We start from the raw sequence: 22,183 nt of genomic DNA, 5'->3' as shown, positions 1-22,183 counted from the left end.
TTACATTTTTACATTTTCTTTGGTGTGTATTAGTACGCTAACTATATGCAAAAGGTACAAATCCCAAAAAGTAAACGATGACGCAAGTTATTGTCTCCAACGTAAATCTCTTTTCTTGGACTACAACAAACACACGGATTGTAGGTTTACATCCTGGGATTGGTGATGTAGACAAGACCGAAATTATCATAACTCCTCCCACTTTGGACTCACATCATGCAAGTTAACTCCTGTTAGCAACCGAATCTTTCAAACATGGTAAGAAGTGTCACATTTCGGGCTGACGTCAGAGGTGTTCAGGCCAATCACAACATACAGATTAGCTGACCAATCAGGGACACAGAGTTTTTCAAATCTGGGCGTTTCAGGAAGAGAGGGAAATCTGGAGCTACACATTTTTTTTAACTATAAACCACACGAACACATGTATTATACTAAATACACAAAATAACATTTTTTTAGCAATGAAATAGGTGCTCTTTAATTCCACTTATGTTTTCATTCCGAGGGTTACTTTATTTAATTTACATTTTGACTCAAAATGTACACTTTTTACTTTTTCACTATAAAATCTTAAAAGCTTTTCTAAAGTCAACAGTAGCAAGACTGGCATAGTTTGTTGATGGTCCCCATAAGTAAATATGCCCTTTAGAATAATAATACAGCAAAATTGTGTAATTCTTTACTAATTATTTTGCGGACCACTTGGCCAAGGACCCCTTTGAGAAACCCTTTCCTTTAAAGAACAATGTTTCATTCTCCAAAGAACATTTCAGTCAAAGATTTTTTATTTCATACCTTTATTATCACAAAAATTCATATTTCACCACAGACAGATTTCTTGGTGCAGTAACACTGTATCAATCATTAAAATTAAATAGAAATTCTGGATTCCCCATACGTCTAGAACAATGACTTTATAAGCTATTAAAAGATCGATCATTTCTAATTAATGAGATCTGTTCGGAAGTCACTGTCACTGCCTCTCTCTGTCTCTCTTAACAAATATATCTCATGTGTTTCCCCGCTCAGCTGAACCTGAGAATATAAGCGGCTTGCAGCTCTTAACCTGATCAGAGTTTTACACGATTAAAGGCTCGCCGGATATCTGCCCGGCTGTCACCGCAAAGTGAATGAGTTATTAAACGGATTAGCACTGTACACCTATCCACACAACTCTCTCGCTCTCTTACAGGGAGGCGACACACACAATGTCTCAAATAGCCAAGATGTATTAAAACCCAATATTTTAATAATAATAATAATATGTTCCAAGAGAGAGAGAAAAAATGGAAAAAGACAAGGGTCTTGGTGAAAGAATGATTAATAATTCTCCTTGTTTTGTGTCTAAGAGCGTACGAAAGAAACAAACGCACTTACACACTTATACACACCCCTTGCGCCACGTCCTGTCCTTCTTGTTCTATGTCAAATTCAATTACGGCGCACATAACTGAGGGAGTCTTCACAAGAAGCAATTAAGGCCACGGCCTTCTTCTTACTGACGCTGGTTAAGCAGTGAGATTTGATCACGAAAGCCTATGGGATCTCTTTAGTCGTCTCCTTTATTTATTTGATCAGCCGTCATTACGAGAGCCCTTCAACCTGCACAAATGCGGAACTGATTAACCACAGCGTGCGACAATAAAGATAAGATGGCATTCAACACCTGAACCGGCGATGTGACAAGGTGACATCCATTAAAAAGGACATTATCCTGAATTAATCAGTTCAGAGTTATTGAAATATAACATAGCGAAACTATGTTCATAAGAGCTGGGTGCCATCAAATTGAGAATATATTTTCTACTGTGACAATATAAAGATCCTCTAGACCAGGGGGAGCCCTATAAAAAACCGAAAAGGTATCTTAAATATTCTATATGTATATATCTTAATATCTTGATATTTTAAGTGTTGCAATGTCTCTGCTTAACAATGATGTTACTGGTTTAACGTTCTTTCACAAATTAAAAAAAAAAGGGTACCTATAGGTTCTCTAAACGGTTCTGTCACTGTGACAGGGCCGGAGTGGGACTCATTTTCAGCCCTGGAATTTTATGCCTTAAACCGGTCCACTTTAGTTCACAACTGACTGCACTGTAAAAAATAATAAGCTGGATTTACTTAAAAATATAGTGCATCATTTTGCATCCACTTTTTTATAAGTTACTTTCAAATTGCTTAAAATTCCATGTAATACTTACTTTAAAAAATTGATGGAAAATGATGCACTATATTTTTAAGTAAGTCTAGCCGTTACTATATCATTAAATCCTCAGTATATATATAAGTATGCAATAGTGCAATATATCATATATGCAATATATCATTTTCAATTCAGTTTAAACACATAATTAATTTTTTTGCCATTATCGTGCAGCCCTACCATAATTTAATTAAACTTATTCAAAAGCTACTGAAAGGGAACAAATGTGTTTGTGTTTTCCCCTATATTTTTAAAAAATGGTGAGTCTTGAGATTACCTGTTGGGTTGTAAAAGTTTGATATACCCCTGATATACCTACCCAGTCTCACGAGGTTTTGTGATATAGTCACGTAATTTTTTTATTCTTTTTTCGTGATATTATCACAAATTTCCACGTTTTTTCGTGATTGTATAACGAATTCATGTTTTTGTGTGATTATCACGTATCAGTTACTCAACTAGAGTTAGAGTTGGGTTTGGATGACATTTTATGTAAATCTAACCCTAAACCGAAGCAACAATGGTAAGAAAATAGTACAAAACAGTTGAGTTACCAATACGTGATAATCACACGAAAACAGGAATTCGTTATACGATCGCAAGGAGCGCGGAGGTTCGTGATAATATCACAAAAAAAGAATCAAAAAATTATGTTACTATATAACGAAATTTTGTGAGACTACAAGCAAGATTTGGAAAAACAGATGAAAAAATAAAAATCTTAATTACCGTATATTGCCAAATAACGTAAGATAGGCCTACCTCAAAAAAGAACAAATATATAATGGACTTTCAACATTTTGTTTTACCTGAGAAAACATTATATTCATCTGAAACTTACTTTTTTCCAATAAACTGATGAGCTTTGCATCAAATAGATTTTTGTTACTCTTGCAAAAAAACAATAATGACAATTCATTGTTACATAGTTACGATCTACGATTTGCAGATCATTTTCCTTTTAGAGGACATTCGTATCAAGTCGCACTCAAGTTTATTAAAATCTAGATGTGCGGCAAACACACTCAAATAACAAAACTTCTGTAACAAAACTTGTGTTCATAGGCGAGCTCTTTGAAAAGAAAGTGGCACGTCTTGCGTTTTTCATGAGTTTTAGATTGTAATGGACCCTAATATAATGTTAGAATTCTTCAAAGAAGTGGTCCAGACTCAGGACACAATCAACTTGGGCATGAAGCGGCAGGAACATCTCCCACCTGCAAACCTAGGTACAGAAAACTTCAACCCGGTGGCATAACAACACTGGCCCTCGTGGCAAAAAAACTCAGACCAGCCCAATGGGAAATCTCCCGGCCCTCCCAATGGCCAATCCGGGCCTGCTGTGACACCTTGGCAACCCTTACGCACAGAGTATAGTTGTGTACGTGAATGTACGAGCGCAATCAACCGCACAGCCCTGCAAAACATTGTTTATTTGGCTTGTGCATGTACGCAGATGTTCGCCGTGTACGCATTGCAACAAGATGCAATGCATCTCCTGGACTACATACAAAATACGCATGGTTACAAAAACTTGAAGGTGCGTGTAATGTATGCATACCCTTGCGTAGGCATAAAAATGGGACCATACTTCTACGGTAGCTCTATAAATCGTGTCCAATTGTAATCTACTTGTTAAAATCTGCCTCAAGGTCTTACCACTTAGCAAAAATAATATGCAATACCCAATATAATATAATATTTATATTGCATTATTCTTTTTATTTACATTATAAATATCTCATGCTCATAATCGTACAACTATAAAGCATATTTGTTTTCTTATGTTTCACTGTGTATTTACAAGTTTTAACAATAGAAATAACGTTCTATCTGTCCGTATTATCAATGTTTTTAATTTCAGTGCACTGGAAGCTTCTGTCACAAAGACAATATTTGGCAACCAATCTTATTGCACTTCTGATTCTGACTACTTTTTCTCTCTTTTTTTAAATGTGCATAGTTAAGTTTTTTATCGACTGTGCACTTTTGTATCTCATTCTCAGTGCAACGCTGTCATGTTTGCTGTTTACACCTGTCACGCATATCACCCGGAGGTCAAATGCACCTTCTTTACGACACCACAAGCAGACAGGTACAGCTGCCTCAATTTCTCCACCACATGTTTCTGTCATGAAACACATTCTGTTCCTCAACTAATGCTCTTTTTAATTCTGCACAACACACAAAAAAAATGGAGGCTTCTTTAATTTCCTTAACACGCTCTGTTGTCCAACTTTGCATTAAAGGCCTGAAATGAGTTTTTCATTGTTACTGGGTATTGATTGTATTTAGACTACATATTGCTGCTTGTAAATGGAAATTGCCTCGGCACGGGGGACGGTCTGATCTCGGGTATTAGCTCAGAGCTCAGGAGAGCATGACGATGCAGATCTGATGATACTTTCCCATCACCCCCAGGGGTAAACTTGATCATCGCCCCAAAACGCAAGTGATTAATTTTAACTATGACACTGCTTCCTGTGTTAGATATTTTCTGTAATAGCAAAGTGCCATGAAGACAAAAAGCCCTCAGGTCATGATAAAATTTGTATTTATATTTAAGTGTTTAATGGTGCTGTTCAGATCTTAATAATAAAACGTATTGGTTTTTACAACGCTGCATTTTTATTTATAAGTAAGTAAGTCATATTTTTCCTAATAAACATGGAATCGAAAGCCGCAATGCTAAATAACCTAAGACATGGGAACCAATAGCAAATTAGTATTGACTATGATATAATCGTATGCCCTACCATGTCCCTTTCCTTCTTTAAGATCAAATATATTACATTACAGGTCAAACTATAGCACATTTTATCTTATTGAAGTATAATGACACTTCAACAGTAGTTATATAAATAATCCGATAGGTATGCGTGGTTAGCTTTTTTGTCTGTTACATCCCATTACATCACAATTTTTATTCTTATTGTTCCATCATTCTTTGTTCTATTCTCTTCTCAATTTGCATCAGCTCTGCTGTTTCATCTGACAGGTTTTGTATGTGACTTTGAGAGAATTACTAACTTCAAAAACTGTCTTTTCGTGTGCGTTTTTGTGTGTGAATACCTCCCAAATTTTTCTGCATCCAAAACCAACTAAAAAGAAAAGGTTGTGCAGGAAAAAACAGGCTTTCACAGGCACCTGCTGTTCCATTTGTCTGTTATCCACCCCTGGGCTTCCCCGAGTCGCACTACAGCCTGTCGCTTCTTCTTTTCACAAAATATAATCTACAGACAACGCAAAGCCTCACTCCTTTCCTATATTTTGATGAAGAGTGGGGTGCAGAGGATAAAGAAGGCACCATGCGATGAAGAGGAGATCGCAGGTGAGCTCTCACCTTGAGGACGTCCTCATCTGTGGAAATGCAGGTCACGGAGTCGTCCACCTCTCTCACCGTCCCATCCTGTTCCACCGTAACAACTTTTACTGGCATGGAAACACGCCGTCCCGTCAAAATGGCAGTGTTCAAGATTTCAGTGTCCTGTGTGAGACAAGAAAAGACAGAGAGATATAGATCTAAAAACATCTGAATAAATATCTGACAATGTCCTTCAAGTTCAATGAAACCTGTAACCACAGGAACTTTCCAGATAAATATTTTTCCAGGATGTCAATTCAAATTCATAAAATGTTGGATGGAATATGTAAACAGACGGAATCCACAACAACAAACTGATTTAAAAATAACAATATGGAGTAAATAGGGGTGATGGGAGAGCAATCGCCATTATAATATAAAGCTTATGGCGGTCAGCACAATAATGCATGATATCTCACAACTGCTTGGCTTTGACAGAGCGAGCAATTATCATATTGTCAAGTATACAACAATTTCATCACATTCAGGGTTAATGGGTCTTCATGTGTGGTCTTGGCTCTCTTGAATTCATCTCCTCAAGTATTTACTGCATAAATATGAAAAGGCTTCCTCTGGGGAGAAAACACTTCTTTTATCAAAAAACGAATGAAAGCGAGAGAGAATCTAAGAGGCCATAATTGACATTTTAACTTTATGAAAAGACTGGTAATTACAGAGAAGAGGGGTCAGTTTTCACAGTTCTTTTAGCAATAGCTTAGAGACACCGAGAGAGAGAGAGAGAAAGAGACCAAAAAACTCTACGTTATATAGAACAGGGTTCCCACATCTTAGTTAAAGGTGCAGTGTGTAATATTTAGAAGTATCTCTTGACAGAAAAGCAAAATAATATACAAAACTATTGTTTATTACCTTAGAACGAGACCTTTTTATCTACATGCAAAGAGGGTCCCCTTACATAGAAGTCGCCATTTTGTGCCGCCATTTTTCTACAGAAGCCCTTAACGGACATTTTTTTTACTAAGCTGTCTCCAACGATGACATGTTTGTCCGGTGGCAGCTACCGTAGCTTCTCTATGTGTTTCAAAAGCAAGGGGTGAGCAGTGGACTACGCCGTTGGTTGCAATTCGCAACCTCACCACTAGATGCCGCTAAAATGTACACACTGCACCTTTAACTTCAAATTCAAGGACTTTCCAGGTCCAATACCCTCAAATTCAAAGACTAAATGGGGGGACACATTTCAAGTGAGAGCAAGGTTACATCATGTTACCATTTAAGATATATTGTTACAGTTCCCTTTCGAGGGAACTCGCACTGCGTCACTGCGGTGACAATTTGGGGATGCCTCCAAGTGCGTCTGAATGTCTATATCAAATTCAAATAATGTTGAGGATTTAAAGACAAAGACAGGGGCTGTTTCTCAATTCCAAGAACGCAAAGAACGGACTTGCGTCCTCGTGGAGATCGGTCTTGCCAGGCGACCTTGGAAGAACGAACTCGGAAGTTTTGCCGCAATTACTTCTGGGGCGTAAAGCGATTTCAGCAACTCTGCACTCGATGCATCCTCGATATGAAGAACACATCCGGGTATTTTCATGCGTCGTCTGTCCTTGCGTTCTTGAGAATTGGAATGAACTTCGACCGTTAATGATGACGTAGAGCGAGGACACGAGGACGCAAGATTGCTGAAGAACGCATATTGAGAAACAGCCAAGGTGACGCGGGAGCCAGGAAGTATATCGCTATCTGAAATATTGCTAAAAACGGCGTTACAGGGACGCAGGAAGTATGGCAAGGGAGACGCAGCGCCTCGTTCCCTTCTCAGGGAACAACAGTTACATACGTAACCCGAGACATTTTCATGTGTGAAATAAAACTATGCAAAAAAACATTTTGGTATGAATCAACACTCACATAGCATGTACAGCGAACAGTTTAGCACATGTGCTTAAAAAGTCTAGAATTGTTATGATGAGATTATGCCAATATTTGAAAAACGCTCTTTTATAATAAACCCTTTGGACGCGTCTGCAGCAGGCACTTGTTTTGAAAAGACACGTGATGCACATAGGTTCACTTGATGCGCAGAACACATATTTTAAAATTACGAACCACACATGATGGGCTAAATACATGTTGTGACAAACTTCGCATTGTACACCAGCCACCACTGCTCAAAGGTTCCTTTCTGTACCTTTATGGGTCACATACAAATGTTGAACCTTTTTAAGTACAATATAATACTCTAAGGACCTATTGTGTACCAGTTAAATGTTAGGGGAATAAAACATTTAACTGAACCTTTAAAGGTACACAATAGGTCATTAAGGTACAATTATGTACCCAAAAGCTAAAACGTTGTTTTATGTTTTATACACCTGTAAAGGTACAAAACGGAACCTTGCTAGAAATGGTTCAGTTTTGTACTTTTCTTTCTGACAGCATATAATGAGATATTTTATATCCCTAAACCCTCACCCAAACCTTTCTGCACTTTTACATTTTCATTAAGCCAATTTTTATTATGTTTATTAAATCAGTTTTCTCATGGGGATTGGTCGCTGGTCCACACGAAGTACACCTCCATCCTACAGTCTCTCTATACACTTGCCTGCTACACTTAATAGCTATACAGTAGCTCATGAATTCTTAATAAAGGTTTGTGAAGAATTGTTAATGTAAGAATTTTCTTAACAGTCAATGAACTTAATGAATTTTAAATGAATGCAGAATATTACCATATATATATACTGAATGTGATTACAGGGAACTCTCTCACATGTTGTGTGTAAATACTAAGCCCCATAGGGGTGGTTTCCTGGACAGGGTTTAGATTAATCCAAGACCAGGCCTTAGTTATATTAGGACATTTAAGTAGCTTTTACAAACATCCCTTACAAAAACATCACTGGTGTGCATCTTGAGACAAAGCAATGGCACTGATATACTGTATGTTACGATATGTCAGGGCAAAATGTTTTTAAAATAATCCAACTCAAACATGCATTTTAGTTTGCGACTAGGCGCTATGGGACAATTTTCCGGACAGGGATTAGACTAGACTTAAATAAATTTAAGAGCTGTCCAAACTGAAAACAGCTTGCACTGACATATCTTAAAATACATCAGTGCTCTTTGTTTTGCCTCAAAATGCACACAGGTAATGTTTTAGTAAGGCATGTTTGGTAAAATTGACATTTCACAAGACGTTTTTAAGATGTCAAATAAATCTTTGGTGTCCCCAGTGTACGTATGTGAAGTTTTAACTCAAAATACCATATACACTCACCTAAAGGATTATTAGGAACACCATACTAATACTGTGTTTGACCCACTTTCGCCTTCAGAACTGCCTTAATTCAACGTTGCATTGATTCAACAAGGTGCTGCAAGCATTCTTTAGAAATGTTGGCCCATATTGATAGGATAGCATCTTGCAGTTGATGGAGATTTGTGGGATGCACATCCAGGGCACGAAGCTCCCGTTCCACCACATCCCAAAGATGCTCTATTGGGTTGAGATCTGGTGACTGTGGGGGCCATTTTAGTACAGTGAACTCATTGTCATGTTCAAGAAACCAATTTGAAATGATTCGAGCGTTGTGACATGGTGCATTGTCCTGCTGAAAGTAGCCATCAGAGGATGGGTATATGGTGGTCATAAAGGGATGGACATGGTCAGAAACCAGGCCCGGATTGGCCATAGGGAGAACCGGGAGGATTCCCGGTGGGCCGGTCTGTTTTTTTTGGCCACGAGGGCCGGTGTTGTCATGCCACCGGGATGACGCGTATTTGCGGGTGAGAGATGTCCCCGCCGCTTTATGATCAAGTTGATTGTGTCCCGAGTCCCGACCACTTATTGGAAGAATTCTTGCATTAGGGTGCATTGACATCTAAAACGCATGGGAAACGCAGGACGTGCCGCTGTCTTCTGGTTTTCAAAGCGCTTACTTGAACACGAGTTTTGTTTCAGACGCGTCTATATTGAGTGCGCTTGCCGGCCGCGCGTCTATATTTAAAATAAACTTGAGCGCGTCTTTTGAGTGCGCTTGCCGGCCGCGCGTCTATTATATTTTAAATAAACTTGAGCGCGTCTTTTGAGTGCGCTTGCCGGCCGCGCGTCTATATTTTAAATAAACTTGAGCGCGTCTTTTGAGTGCCCTTGCCGGCCGCGCGTCTATTTTATTTTAAATAAACTTGAGCGCGTCTTAATACAAACGGGCTGGCCTCTAAACGTATTTTTTTTATCCAAGTCATAGATGAATTCTCTATGAATAGTCATTATTCATCGTTTATTGCAAGAGGAACAAAAATCTATTTGATGCAAAACTCATTAGTTTCAAAAGTATATCCATGATGTTTTCTTTTTTTAACACAATGTAGGCCTACGTTATTTAGCAATAGACATGATCTAAGTACTACAAAAAAGATACAGATTATTTCCATTTGTTTCCAATGCATACTTGATAAATCTTGCTTGTGTATTGTATATCAGGGGTTTCCAAACGTTATCAACCCAACAGTTAATCTCAAGACTCACCATTTTTTAGAAATAGAAATATAGAGGAAAATAAACACATTTGTTTCCTTTAGTTTTTGAATAAGTTTACTTTAGTAATATTATGGTCTTATGGTAGGGCTGCATAATTATGGCAAAAATTATAATTGTTTACTGCATTTGCACGGAATATGAAATTATATATTTGAAAAATACAGTGAATTGCAAGGCTGCAGAGAACAGTGCACTACTGCAGACTTATACTACTGAGGGTTTAAAGATATTATTTTAATAGTCAGTCGTGAACTAAAGTGGGCCGGTCTAAGGCATGAAACTCCAGGGCTGAAAATGAGTCCCACTCCGGCCCTGTCAGAAACAATGCTCAGGTAGGCCGTGGCATTTAAACAATGCCCAACTGGCACTAAGGGGCCTAAAGTGTGCCAAGAAAACATCCCCCCCACATTACACCACCAGCCTTAGTGTTAACAAGGCATAATGAATCCATGTTCTCATTCTGTTTACGCCAAATTCTGACTCTACCATCCGAATGTCTCAACAGAAATCGAGACTCATCAGACCAGACAACAATTTTCCAGTCTTCAACTGTCCAATTTTGGTGAGCTTGTGCAAACTGTAGCCTCTTTTTTTCTATTTGTAGAGGAGATGAGTGGGACATTGTGGGGTCTTCTGCTGTTGTAGCCCATCCACCTCAAGGTTGTGCTTGTTGTGGCTTCACAAATGCTTTGCTGCATACCTTGGTTATTTCAGTCAAAGTTGTCTTCTATCAACTTGAATCAGTCGGCCCATTCTCCTCTGACCTCTAGCATCAACAAGGCATTTTCGCGCACACGACTGCTCCATACTGGATGTTTTCCCATTTCACACCATTCTTTGTAAACCCTAGAAATGGTTGTGCGTGAAAATCCCAGTAACTGAGCAGATTGTGAAATACTCCGACCGGCCCGTCTGGCACCAACAACCATGCCACGCTCAAAATTGCTTAAATTATCTTTCTTTCCCATTCTGAGATTCAGTTTGAAGTTCAGGAGATTGTCTTGGTCAGGACCACACCCCTAAATGCATTAAAGCAACTGCCATGTGATTGGTTGATTAGATAATTGCATTAATGAGAAACTGAACAGGTGTTCCTAATAATCCTTTATGTGAGTGTAGATAATTTATTATAGCATGTTAAAATTGCCACTTTGTAAGTGTGAGCAATGTGGCGTGTGTCCTTTAAAATGAAAAAGATTTGATCTCTGCACTAAATGGCAGTGCCGTAGTTGGATAGTGCAGATTAAGGGGCAGTATTATCCCCTTCTGACATCACAAGGGGAGCCAAATTTCAGTGAGCTATTGTTTCATATGCTTGCAGAGAATAGTCTACCAAAACTAAGTTACTGGGTTGATCTTTTCACATTTTCTAAATTGATACAAGCACTGGGGACCCAAAAATTCAGATTTTCTTGACAACTATGTATTTCCTAACTAAACTAAGGCCTAGTCCTGGTTTAAGCTAATCTCTGTCTGAGAAACCACCCCAAAATGTCTTAAATATTTAATCCAGATTAAAATCAGGTAGGCAGATACCTCACAGACTCTTGAGACATCGCAAAATAACAGCAACCTACAGAGAGAAAGAATGATAAAGCGGCATCATGTGTTTGTGTGTATACATGTATTGAAGATATGGAAGAGAGAAAGGGAAAGAAATAGAGAAAAATGAAAGAAAGGTAATCTAATACCAAAGAGGAGGGAAAATCTTCTACCTTGCTGCGCTTTTTCATCTGGAGTCCTGACATATAAACATGATGGATGAATGAGAACAAAAGGTTCATATCTGTAGCCTGCCTTCTGAGAGGTCCTATCTATGGTACTTTAAACCACTTAGCTGTTATAGAAAGCAAAAATATTACTAAAAATATGTCCTCTGACATGCCAGTTTAATTTCGGAACGCTACAGACGTACCCACCAGTCAAACGACCACACGTTTTCGTAAAAAAATAAAAGCGAATAAATTGAAATATTGAAATGTGGGACCAATTTTCTATAAAGCCTCAAAAATCAGGAAATAGTACTGCCTCTGCATGAATGAGCCTTTGCCGTGTGAAAAGACGCACATGCACACACAAACACAAACACGGCATACAAACACACACACTTCACATTCAAGGCATCCAGCTGCAGAACGCTCACACAACCAGACTGAATAAATCATAATTGATATCCATTACGTCACGTTCCTAATCTCTTTATAACCATTCAGCTAATGAATTTCACGCTCCTCCACTGGAGATAAAAACGATGCTGTAATAGCACAAAGAGGCTCGTACCTCATGGGTGTCGCTGTGACGTTGTAAATCATCTCTCATGTTAGCTGGGTCAGACAAAATAAGGACGGATAACGCTCTCTGATGTCTGGGCCGAATATGTTTTATGCATGATGAGTGACTGAATCCGTGTGATAGGAAAATGTCTTTTACGCCCTCCTGTCTGGAGGTTAGTTTAGCTACTATAAATGAGTAACGGTGATGCCCTGTTATTGAATCAAATCCATCTATTTAGTTTCATTTACCACTGACTGGGTTATTGGGTCTAATAAAACATTTTAGATCCTTTGCTTACACAATCGATACTCAGATGTGCTTTTCTTTATTTACCCCACGCGTTTAAATAGGGACCACTTCAGAGTTCATTAGATAGCATTCATAATGAAGCACATCGTGAGGCTTTACAAATCCTCAAGTATCAATAAATCTACAAAAATGGCCTCTTTGTAGAATGAAAAATATATGCGAATAAATGCAAGCCAGCGGTAATGCGGGATGATGTCTAACCGCAGGGACATCTGTCAGAGCGTGTACTTCTCCCTGTCTATTGCATAACCTGGCATATGTGATGATAGTTGTTTTGTCAGTTGGCTTGGTATGTGCGAGTGGGCTGTAACAGAGGGTCTATAGCAACTGAAACTGGGGGATTTTATTTCCAAATTTGCCAAACCCTGTAGGCTAGCAATTCTGCAGCTCGTTTTTCCTTTCGCTAGCGGGGTTTTAGTGGAATAACTGTGGCGGATTCGGCTCTGTGTTTACACCTCTGTACGGAGGCATGCTGTCATAACTGGCTGTCTCGCGCTTTTAAACAGGAAGTTATACAGCAAACTGGGCACGCGGATGACAAGTAATTTAAACTCAAATTATGCAGTAATTTTGGCAGAACTGAGGCTCATGTTCTCAAACTAATTAGCATCATGTCAGTTTCCAGAAAATGATTCGGTGATTCATTTATGTTATTTCTAAATCTGCATCACAACATCTAATTGGGAGGGTAATTGTCTATCTCCGTGTCAAAAAACTTTTTAAAAAAGTTTGAAGACATATGAGGAGAACTCTTGATCAAGGATGTTAACAACATTATACAAAACGATACATGTAAAAAAAAAAAATACCAAGTCAATTGCTCTACTTAATTTTTGAAATTTTAGTTCTATCAAAAATAAAGACGCTTCCCCAATTGGTCTGTTCACTTGATATCTACCGTTTTTCTTATCAAAAAAGCTACCGTATTTTTTGGTCTATAAGCTGCGTTTTTTTTCATAACTTGGCTGGTGCTGCGTCTTATAGTTGGGATGTGCCTTGTAAGTCATTATGAATAAATTTTGACATTTATGAGGGAAGAGACAACATTACCGTCTACAGCCGCGAGAGTCCGCTATATGCTGCTTCTGTATTTATGTAATTCAATGTATTCAGTAATGTGGAATGACGAGCCTGCGAACTTCACGCTAGTTGGCTTGTTCGGTTAATTTAGCATATTCCAGGTAAGTTTTGTATGCTATGGTTTATCGTTTAAATAACTGATAATATTACTTTAACATACAGACATTCAGCCTGCTGTTCTGTCTGCTATTGTTTAGTTGAATAACTTGGCTTTCCAGATTAAATGTCTATTCTTCGGCTTGGATTTTGTGAAATAATTTTCTATCACTGAGATTTATATATGTTATTTCGTCTTAATGATGCATTTTTGAATGATGCGGCTTATACCCCGATGCGGCTTATAGTCCGGAAAGTACGGTAAATAAAAATTTCACCGTAGCTACATATGACAATAGAGGTCTTAAAGGGATAGTTCACCCAAAAATGGAAATTCTGTCTTTATTTACTCAGCCTCAAGTTGTTACATACCTGTATCAATTTCTTTGTTTTGCTGAACACACAGGAAGATATTTGTAATTAAGTAGGAAACCATTGAATTCCATAGTAGGAAAGAAAAAAATTATGGAAGTCAATGGTGCCCAAAAACGATTTGCCTACAAACATTGCTCAAAATATCTTCCTGTATGTTTAGCTGAACAAAGAAATTTATACAGGTTTGAAACAACATGAGGGTGAGTAAATTATATTTATATTTATGTATATGTAAGAAAAATAGCTTAAATCACCTTTCTTTCCAATTCTGACATTCAGTTTGGAGTTCAGGAGATTGTCTTGGCCAGGACCACACCCATAAATGCATTGAAGCAACTGCCATGTGATTGGTTCCTAATAATCCTTTAGGTGAGTGTAGATCATTTATTATAGCATGTTAAAATTGCATGTGAGCAGAAATGTGGCGTGTGTCCTTTAGAATGAAAATGAGTTGATCTCTGCACTAAATGTCAGTGCCGTGGTTGGATAGTGCAGATTGAGGGGCATTATTGTCCCCTTCTGACATCACAAGGGGAGACAAATTTCAGTGAGCTATTGGTTCACATGCTTGCAGAGAATGGTTTACCAAAACTAAGTTACTGGGTTGATCTTTTTCACATTTTCTAAACTGATACAAGCACTGCGGACCCAAAAAGTCGGATTTTCATGATATGTCCCCTTTAAAACTAGTTATATTTCATTGTAGGAAAGAAAAATATTATGGAAGTCAATGGTGCCCAAAAAAGATTTGCCTACAAACATTGCTGCTGAACAAAGAAATGTATACAGGTTTAAAACAACATGAGGGTGAGTAAATAATATTTATATCATTTACAGAATTTTTATATCATTTACAGAATTTTTCATTTTTGGGTGAACTGTCTCTTTAAATCTTGTTTGACTGTGGAGCTTTAGCAAGCAATCATATTATACCTAACAGGACCGATCGAGCCGTTCCCAAGTGAATTGTCCCCACTCCCCCAGAAGCATACACTCACACTGTACTTTTATCGATCAATGCCTGTGTAAGCTTTTCATCATTAGGATGTGACTGTTTAAAAAAAAAGTAAGTAAAGCGCTCTGAGATGTTTGGGAGGCAATGACACAGCCCTTTCATCATCCCTCTTATATTGCTTAGTTAATCCATTGCTTATGCCACTCAGACGTTCACAAAAACCGTGCTGCGCACATCAGAAGGATTTACGAAAGCAGATGAAGTTGAACGAGTCACGCAACAGTAGGCACGGTAGGCCCAGGCATGGTACAGATCGATCACACTAGTCAAATGAATCATACTTCGGGGGTCAAATGTGCTCGGGCACAGTATGAATAGTGTAAGGTACACTCTTACAGCTCTGGTCGGCATGAATTGCAATGTTAAAAAACACCCATTGCAATTGCTCCTTTAAATCACTAGCAACTTAAAATATAATATAACTTTAGGGATCCACCGATATGTCTGCCTAAAATGGTATCAACAAATAAAAGCATTTTTTTAATCGGCCAATTGTTTCAAAACAGATGATGATCAGGGCAGATTATATTCTGGCAATCAAAAGTGGTGGGAAAAACATCAGAGCTCATGCTGTGTGTTTATTTAGAGTTGGGTCACAATGGCGACAGAAATGCAGTTTGCACACTCTGGACTTCTAGGTTTTCACAACACAGTGGTCCCAACATGGTGCCCACGGGCACAGAGACTGTGAGTTGCCCGTCCAAGCACATTCTATTAATAGCCTCGATTTTAATATTTATTTATTACATATTTTTTATATTAGCTTGGCTTTTTTATGCATGTTAATATTTTAAACAATTATAAACCCTATCAACAAGTAAAATAAAATTAAATTAAATTAAATTAAATTTTAAAAATTAAATTTTTTTTTAAAAAGTTTTGAGTAGACTATATCAAAAAATAGCCTTCCAGATAGGTAGCCCTTGCTCACAAAAAAGTTGGAGACCCCTGCTTTAAAGGGCACCAATTATCCGATTCACGGTTTCCTTTGGTGTGTAGTACATGTTAACGATATGCAAAAGGTACATACCCCAAAGTAAACAATCTCCAACCAAAATCTCTTTTCTTGGACTACAACAAACACACGGATTGTAGGCAACAGTTTACTTCCTGAGATTGGTGATGAAGACAAGACCGACATTATCATAATTCCTCCCGCTTCGGACTCAGCCTGTAAGTTAACTCCTGTTAGCAACCGAATCTTTCAAACAAGGTATGGAGCGTCACATTTCCGGCTGACGTCAGGGGTATTCAGGCCAATCACATCGTAGAGATTAGCTGGCCAATCAGGGACACAGCGCTTTTCCAATCAGGAAGAGAGTGAAATCAGGAGCTACAAAAATGTACGGTATGTGGAAAATAATGTGTTTTTAAACATAAACCACGTGAACACATTGTATTATACCAAATACACAAAATCATTTTTTTTTTAGCAATGAAATAGGTGCTACTCAACACAAGGAGTAAAAAGCAAAAAAATATCGGTATCTATTTGTATTTAATCAGTATCGGTAGATCTCAACATAAATATTGAATACGGATACAAAAAAAATATTTTGGTGCATCCCTATATAACTGTTTAAGTTATTTATTTAATTACTTCTCATTAAAAAGCAAACAAACATGGCAATGAGATGAAGATATAGCCTGAGCTGTAGTCTTTGGGCACAATGTAATGTATTTGAATACAATGTTCTTAAATAAATGCAAGGCTGAACTTCCTGTGTCTCAACACCTTGTCTTCCACCTCCCTGTCTGTTGGGGAAAATGTGTCATTTAAAGGACCAGTGTACAAGCAACTGCCAGTTAAGGATTGATGAGAAGCGTGGGGTGTGAAGCAGAGGGGTGCAATAATTATATGCAGCTGTCATGTCAGGCCAATATCAGGAGCCTACTGTGCGTCTTATGCTAATTTCAGCTCTCCTGCCCCCAAGGCCAATCGCATTTCGATCCTTAAGCCCATTTCCTGTTTTCCCCTTTGCCTTGATATCCAATTTTCCGTGAGGCCCTCCTGCCATAACGGCCGCTATAGCGTATGGCTCCAAATATATCACAAAGCGTTAAGAGAAGAGAGGTGTCCATGGGCATAGCAGTGATTTATGGGTCGCGTTTCCTTTCCTAAATAGAGGCTGGATGGAGGATTGGATCAGATGGGCAATGGGCAACAAACGCAAAGCTATAAAACGGAGAATGTCTGTGTACAGAGGCTGAAGTTTCTCCACAGTAAATAACAAACCATCAATCAGACGCCTTTAGCAGTGAGACGTGTGATATTGGGTGGGGGATAGTGAGTTTTGTTTTAATTTGTTTCAGTAAAGCAAGATAGTTGTGATCTGAGATGAATCGCTGTGAAGTGTGAATGAATTGTTGGTCAAATTACGATCCTAATCGAGCACACGGCTTCAATGGCTTTGGCTCCGGAAGTAATTTTTCTGTTCATTTTCTTCAGTAATGATTTCTAAGACTTGAACTTGTAAACCCCTGCAACACCAGCTCAACCGAACAGTGCCAAACCACCATACCATAGAAAACAGCAGCACGTTAAGTCAATGATTACAATGAATTTCATTACATATGTACAAGAAAACACACCATAAGCATACAAATTTTAAAATAAATGAATACAATGTCAAAAATTTTTTTTACAATCATTGATTGTAGGTGCAAAGTGCCATATATTCGGGGTTAATTGCAAAATATTGCAATAATTAGATGCACGGTATTACTTTTTTTACCAATAGCCATTTATTCAGACTGATATTGGCTGATACCGATGCCAATACCTTGGTGGTTAAATTAACTTGCATTAACTCAATTCTGAAGATTACATTTTCGGAATGTTCTTCGTTCATATAATGACAATTCACTCATTCCCCGCCAGTCTTTTTTTTTAAGTTGCCCGCAAGCATTTTTTGTGATTTTCACCAGGAAAATGTTCTTCTAAATATATATAAACAACATATTAAACAAAAGAACAGACCTTCTGCTTTCAAACAATAAACAAACAAACAAACCAAATGGGGAAAAACGTTTCATGCTATCTATAATTTTTTCTCTGCGTATAAACTCTTAAATATGGGTAATTTTCTTTAAAAAATAAATAAATAAATAAAGCAAAAGCTGAAATAATTGCATTTTTGTGAAGGAATTTTGTTAGAGATCAGATTCAGAACGATTATCAAAACATTAACAGAGTTTAAAATTAGTAAATAATGTTTTGGCTTTCGTTTTTTTAATAAATTGGGAAAGTGTGCAATTTTTTAATGCAAATGTTTTCTCTTAATTGATGAGATAACTCGTCAATGACGGGGAAAGAGTTAATATTGAACATTAAACTTGTGATGTTTCTTTGCATTTTCTTTACACAGAGCTCAAATTCATTGTATTTTCCTGTTCTCTTTTGATTGACAGGATATTTCGTCCATGACTATCGGCTGTTTTTAAAACAATCGGCCGATAGTATTGACCAATACTAATCATTGGATATATCGGAGCATCTATAGCAATAATATCTATATCTAGAAAAAGTTTTTTTTGATTCTCACAAAATCCAGATTTAGTGTTCAGCATCAGAATTTTTAAAAAGCCCTTGAAGCCAATTTTTGTCTGAACTTACTATAACCATTATTTTTAGAGGATTTAAAAAATATTTCCTATAGAATTATTTAAATTTTTTAGATTATCATTATCAAAAATGATCATTACCGCAGCATATTACATTAAATATATGCATTTACAAACTCATGTTTCGGTAATGAGAACAAAAAAGTTGTCTAGGTACTATGACAAACAAAAAAACTTTTATCTGGAGAGAAAAAATAGAAACTACCTGGTAGCCATCTTGAGTGTCACAGTCAATTATGTCCCTCTTTCAACACATTTTTTTTTTGAAAATGTTAGTTCCTTGAGGGCTTAAACAATAATTGAAAATTGTTGCGGAGGATGAGAAAATTGGTCTTGGACACATTTATATTCCTTATTATTGTCTCTACATTTACCAATGATCACCAAATATCACATGTTTCTTTACTGTAAATGTTAATAGTTATAACATGCACTGAAGCGTTTATTTTTTTAGATTTTTTAATTATAAATTTTCCATGTCAAAGAAACCAAATCCAGTCAGGGACACGTTCCGGTAATGAAAACTTTTCCCTTAAATGTGGAAAAAACAACAACATTGGTTTGTATGATGTCATTTGAAATCATGTGCAAAATAGTACATATAGAGATTTTGTAACTGTATGCTTCTTATTTTGATAGCATTTACTTTTTTTATCAAAATGTTTCATGACACCTCATAAGTCTAATTTCGCGAAAATCATCCAATTGTGAAAATAAACCAGCAGATTTGATTGGGGATGTGGTGTCTACTGTACAAACCTCTGCACTCTGCCGTATTACTTAGACAACCACAAATGACCTCACCACACAGACTGCGGTTAAGAGCGGACTGAGCCTCAAAGAACAAGATCCATCACGGCAGTCCAGAGAGCACAGCTCTCACATGCTGACCAAAGCCTGAACCAATAAGGCATCAGAAGGACCATAAGCCAGCATCATTCAGCTAATCCTTGCAGATTCCCTTCAGCAGCGCTATCTCTGTAGTACACTGTACAGGGCATGTACAAAAAACACTGACGAATCTGACTGGGAATCTGTCAAACTCGGGCAGAATTCAGAATCAGGATTCTTACCAAAATTTTGAACCACGCACATCTACAGGAAGATCAGATCATGAACTTTTGGTGTGAACAGAAATGTAGAATGAATTATCTTTTTAAAAATTGTAAAAGCAAAGTTAGTTGTGATCAAGGTTTGGGTGCAAATCTCAGGTCCATACGTGTATGTAATTTTTTACAAGCCTGATCTCACAAGAAATCGCAACAATTTTATGGTAGTTTATTTGTGGGTCAGTGACAAAAACGATGAAAAATCTTATTAAAAAACTTGTTTTAAAAGCACGCATCAAGTTTCTTTTAATGCACATAGTGTATTTATGTTAATTTTATGCAATAAAAAGTTACATTTGCATCATTTTTATGAAAGTTATGACTGAATGGACCTGAAAATGTCAAATGGTGTAACCGCCAATTGCGCCAAAGAATGAGAAATATTAAATATTTTATCCACCTTGATGGCATGTAAGGGTAAACATAAAAAAATAATTTTAAAATTAATTTTTAAATGTACACTTTAATGCGTTTTTTGTCATTTTTGTCCTGACATATGCGAAAACAGCTCTGTTTTCTAAATAATCTTTGACAAATGAAGTAAAAATGTAGGTAAAATAATCATATTACACTGAACTAGATGATTATATTTTATTTAACATTTTTTATTAATATATTTATTTTTCATTTAAAAAATACTAGTTGCACCAATTGACACAGACCGGTTAAACCACACTGACATTTTTGCAATTATGCCCCAAATATTCTTTCAAAATGAAATAAAACCAAAAAAAATTTGTCCTCAAAAAAGAGAATGTATGCAAGTAATCTGCAAATGTATTGTGAAATTTTAACCCTTTTACATTTAATTTAACCATACGGACACAAAATAATTAACGTCACTTTGGATGAATTCATACAATATTATTTATACAAAAACACACGATTATTAGAAAAAGCAATAATTAAGCCACTCATAACCTAACCCCTACATTCAAAATCACTAGGGCGAAAGCAGAAAAACATACAAATCATGAATTATAACTTTATGTACACAATAATAATCTTCTACATTGAAATCCTTTCATTTTTTTAATTTGGCAGGTTTGTGTGGTGCTGCATGTCCCTGTGTGTGTAATAAGCAGATTGTACATGCTAAATAAAAATAAATACTGCTATTGCTTTCAGTTGCCTTAAAATAGAAACACCCCAACAATACACTTGAACACACCACATTTTCAGACCAGCATGGCCATGGGCGAAAAGATGGGCATAAGTGCACTTGCTATTTAAACAACATGGCGCTAGACGAGAAAATGATAACTGCGTCGGGCTCAAACTAGCAAGAAACACTTGGTCATGCTTGCCGTTGCATTGTGCCGGGTGTAAGATAGGTCCAACATTACCATAAGATTGTGCTATTTTTACACCTATTTTGTCATTTTCCAGATAAAAGCATAAATAATAATTTGAATATAAACTAATCTAGTTTGAGCAAATGACCAATTAAAGGTAATGTATATCCCTAATTAAAGAAATTAGGTTAATGGAATACATATGGCTTTGTCAATATGGTTTTAACAGGAAACAAGTGGTCTATTTCCATTTATTCAGCAGTGGATGGAGAATATGCACACTAAAACAGAGCCCAATTAAAGCACTTTAACACTTTTAGGATCTATCAATACATGGCTCTAATTATTTTACAGCGTGATGTTTGAGTGATTCCAATGCCAGACAATTCGATCCAGAGCAATTTTGGGGGTTACTGACCTTCAGAATAAAAGAACAAAAGGGTGCGAATGCGGCTCTAGAAAGGCAGGTCGGCACAAAAGGAGGTCACGGTAAATGCCAGCGTAATTACAATGACGGGTCATTTTGTTGCTTTCTAAAAGGAACTCTCCAATTATTTGCAACTTCAAACACAGGAAAATAAAATTATACTCAAAACATAAACAGGAGAACGGCCGTCAACTGATCCCCCACAATGCAAAGCGCTGTGTCCGAGTCACCGCTGGCTGTCATTATCAACGGAAAGCACCTGCTACGAATGCAATGCCTTTTATCTCGTATTTAATACAAAGTTAAACAGCCATAAAATCGGTGAGGTCACAAACATCTAGCAGCACAGTTCAGCTTCAAGGCTCCTGTGGCAGCTCATAACAGCCGGTAATTAAGCTTTGAAATACAAGCTTGTAAAGGTGACAGGTGCTGGTGAAACGTATAGGTCCATGCAGGACTGCACACTTATTTCTTAAAGAAACAGAGCAAAATA

At 37.3% G+C, this 22,183-nt stretch overlaps 1 protein-coding gene across 2 annotated transcripts in view; it reads right to left on the bottom strand.

Moving 5' to 3' along the window:
- Positions 1–22,183, bottom strand: part of LOC129439794 (transmembrane protein 132C) — a 281,641-nt gene that overhangs the window by 39,168 nt on the left and 220,290 nt on the right. For both annotated transcript variants that reach the window (XM_055198605.2, XM_073861061.1), the window contains one exon: positions 5,553–5,696. In XM_055198605.2, the coding sequence (XP_055054580.2) occupies positions 5,553–5,696 (144 nt within the window). The remainder of the gene's footprint in view (positions 1–5,552; positions 5,697–22,183) is intronic.

The sequence above is a fragment of the Misgurnus anguillicaudatus genome, chromosome 22, assembly GCF_027580225.2.
Source record: "Misgurnus anguillicaudatus chromosome 22, ASM2758022v2, whole genome shotgun sequence".
Taxonomy (NCBI): domain Eukaryota; kingdom Metazoa; phylum Chordata; class Actinopteri; order Cypriniformes; family Cobitidae; genus Misgurnus; species Misgurnus anguillicaudatus.
This window is presented reverse-complemented; position numbering and strand designations above follow the sequence as displayed.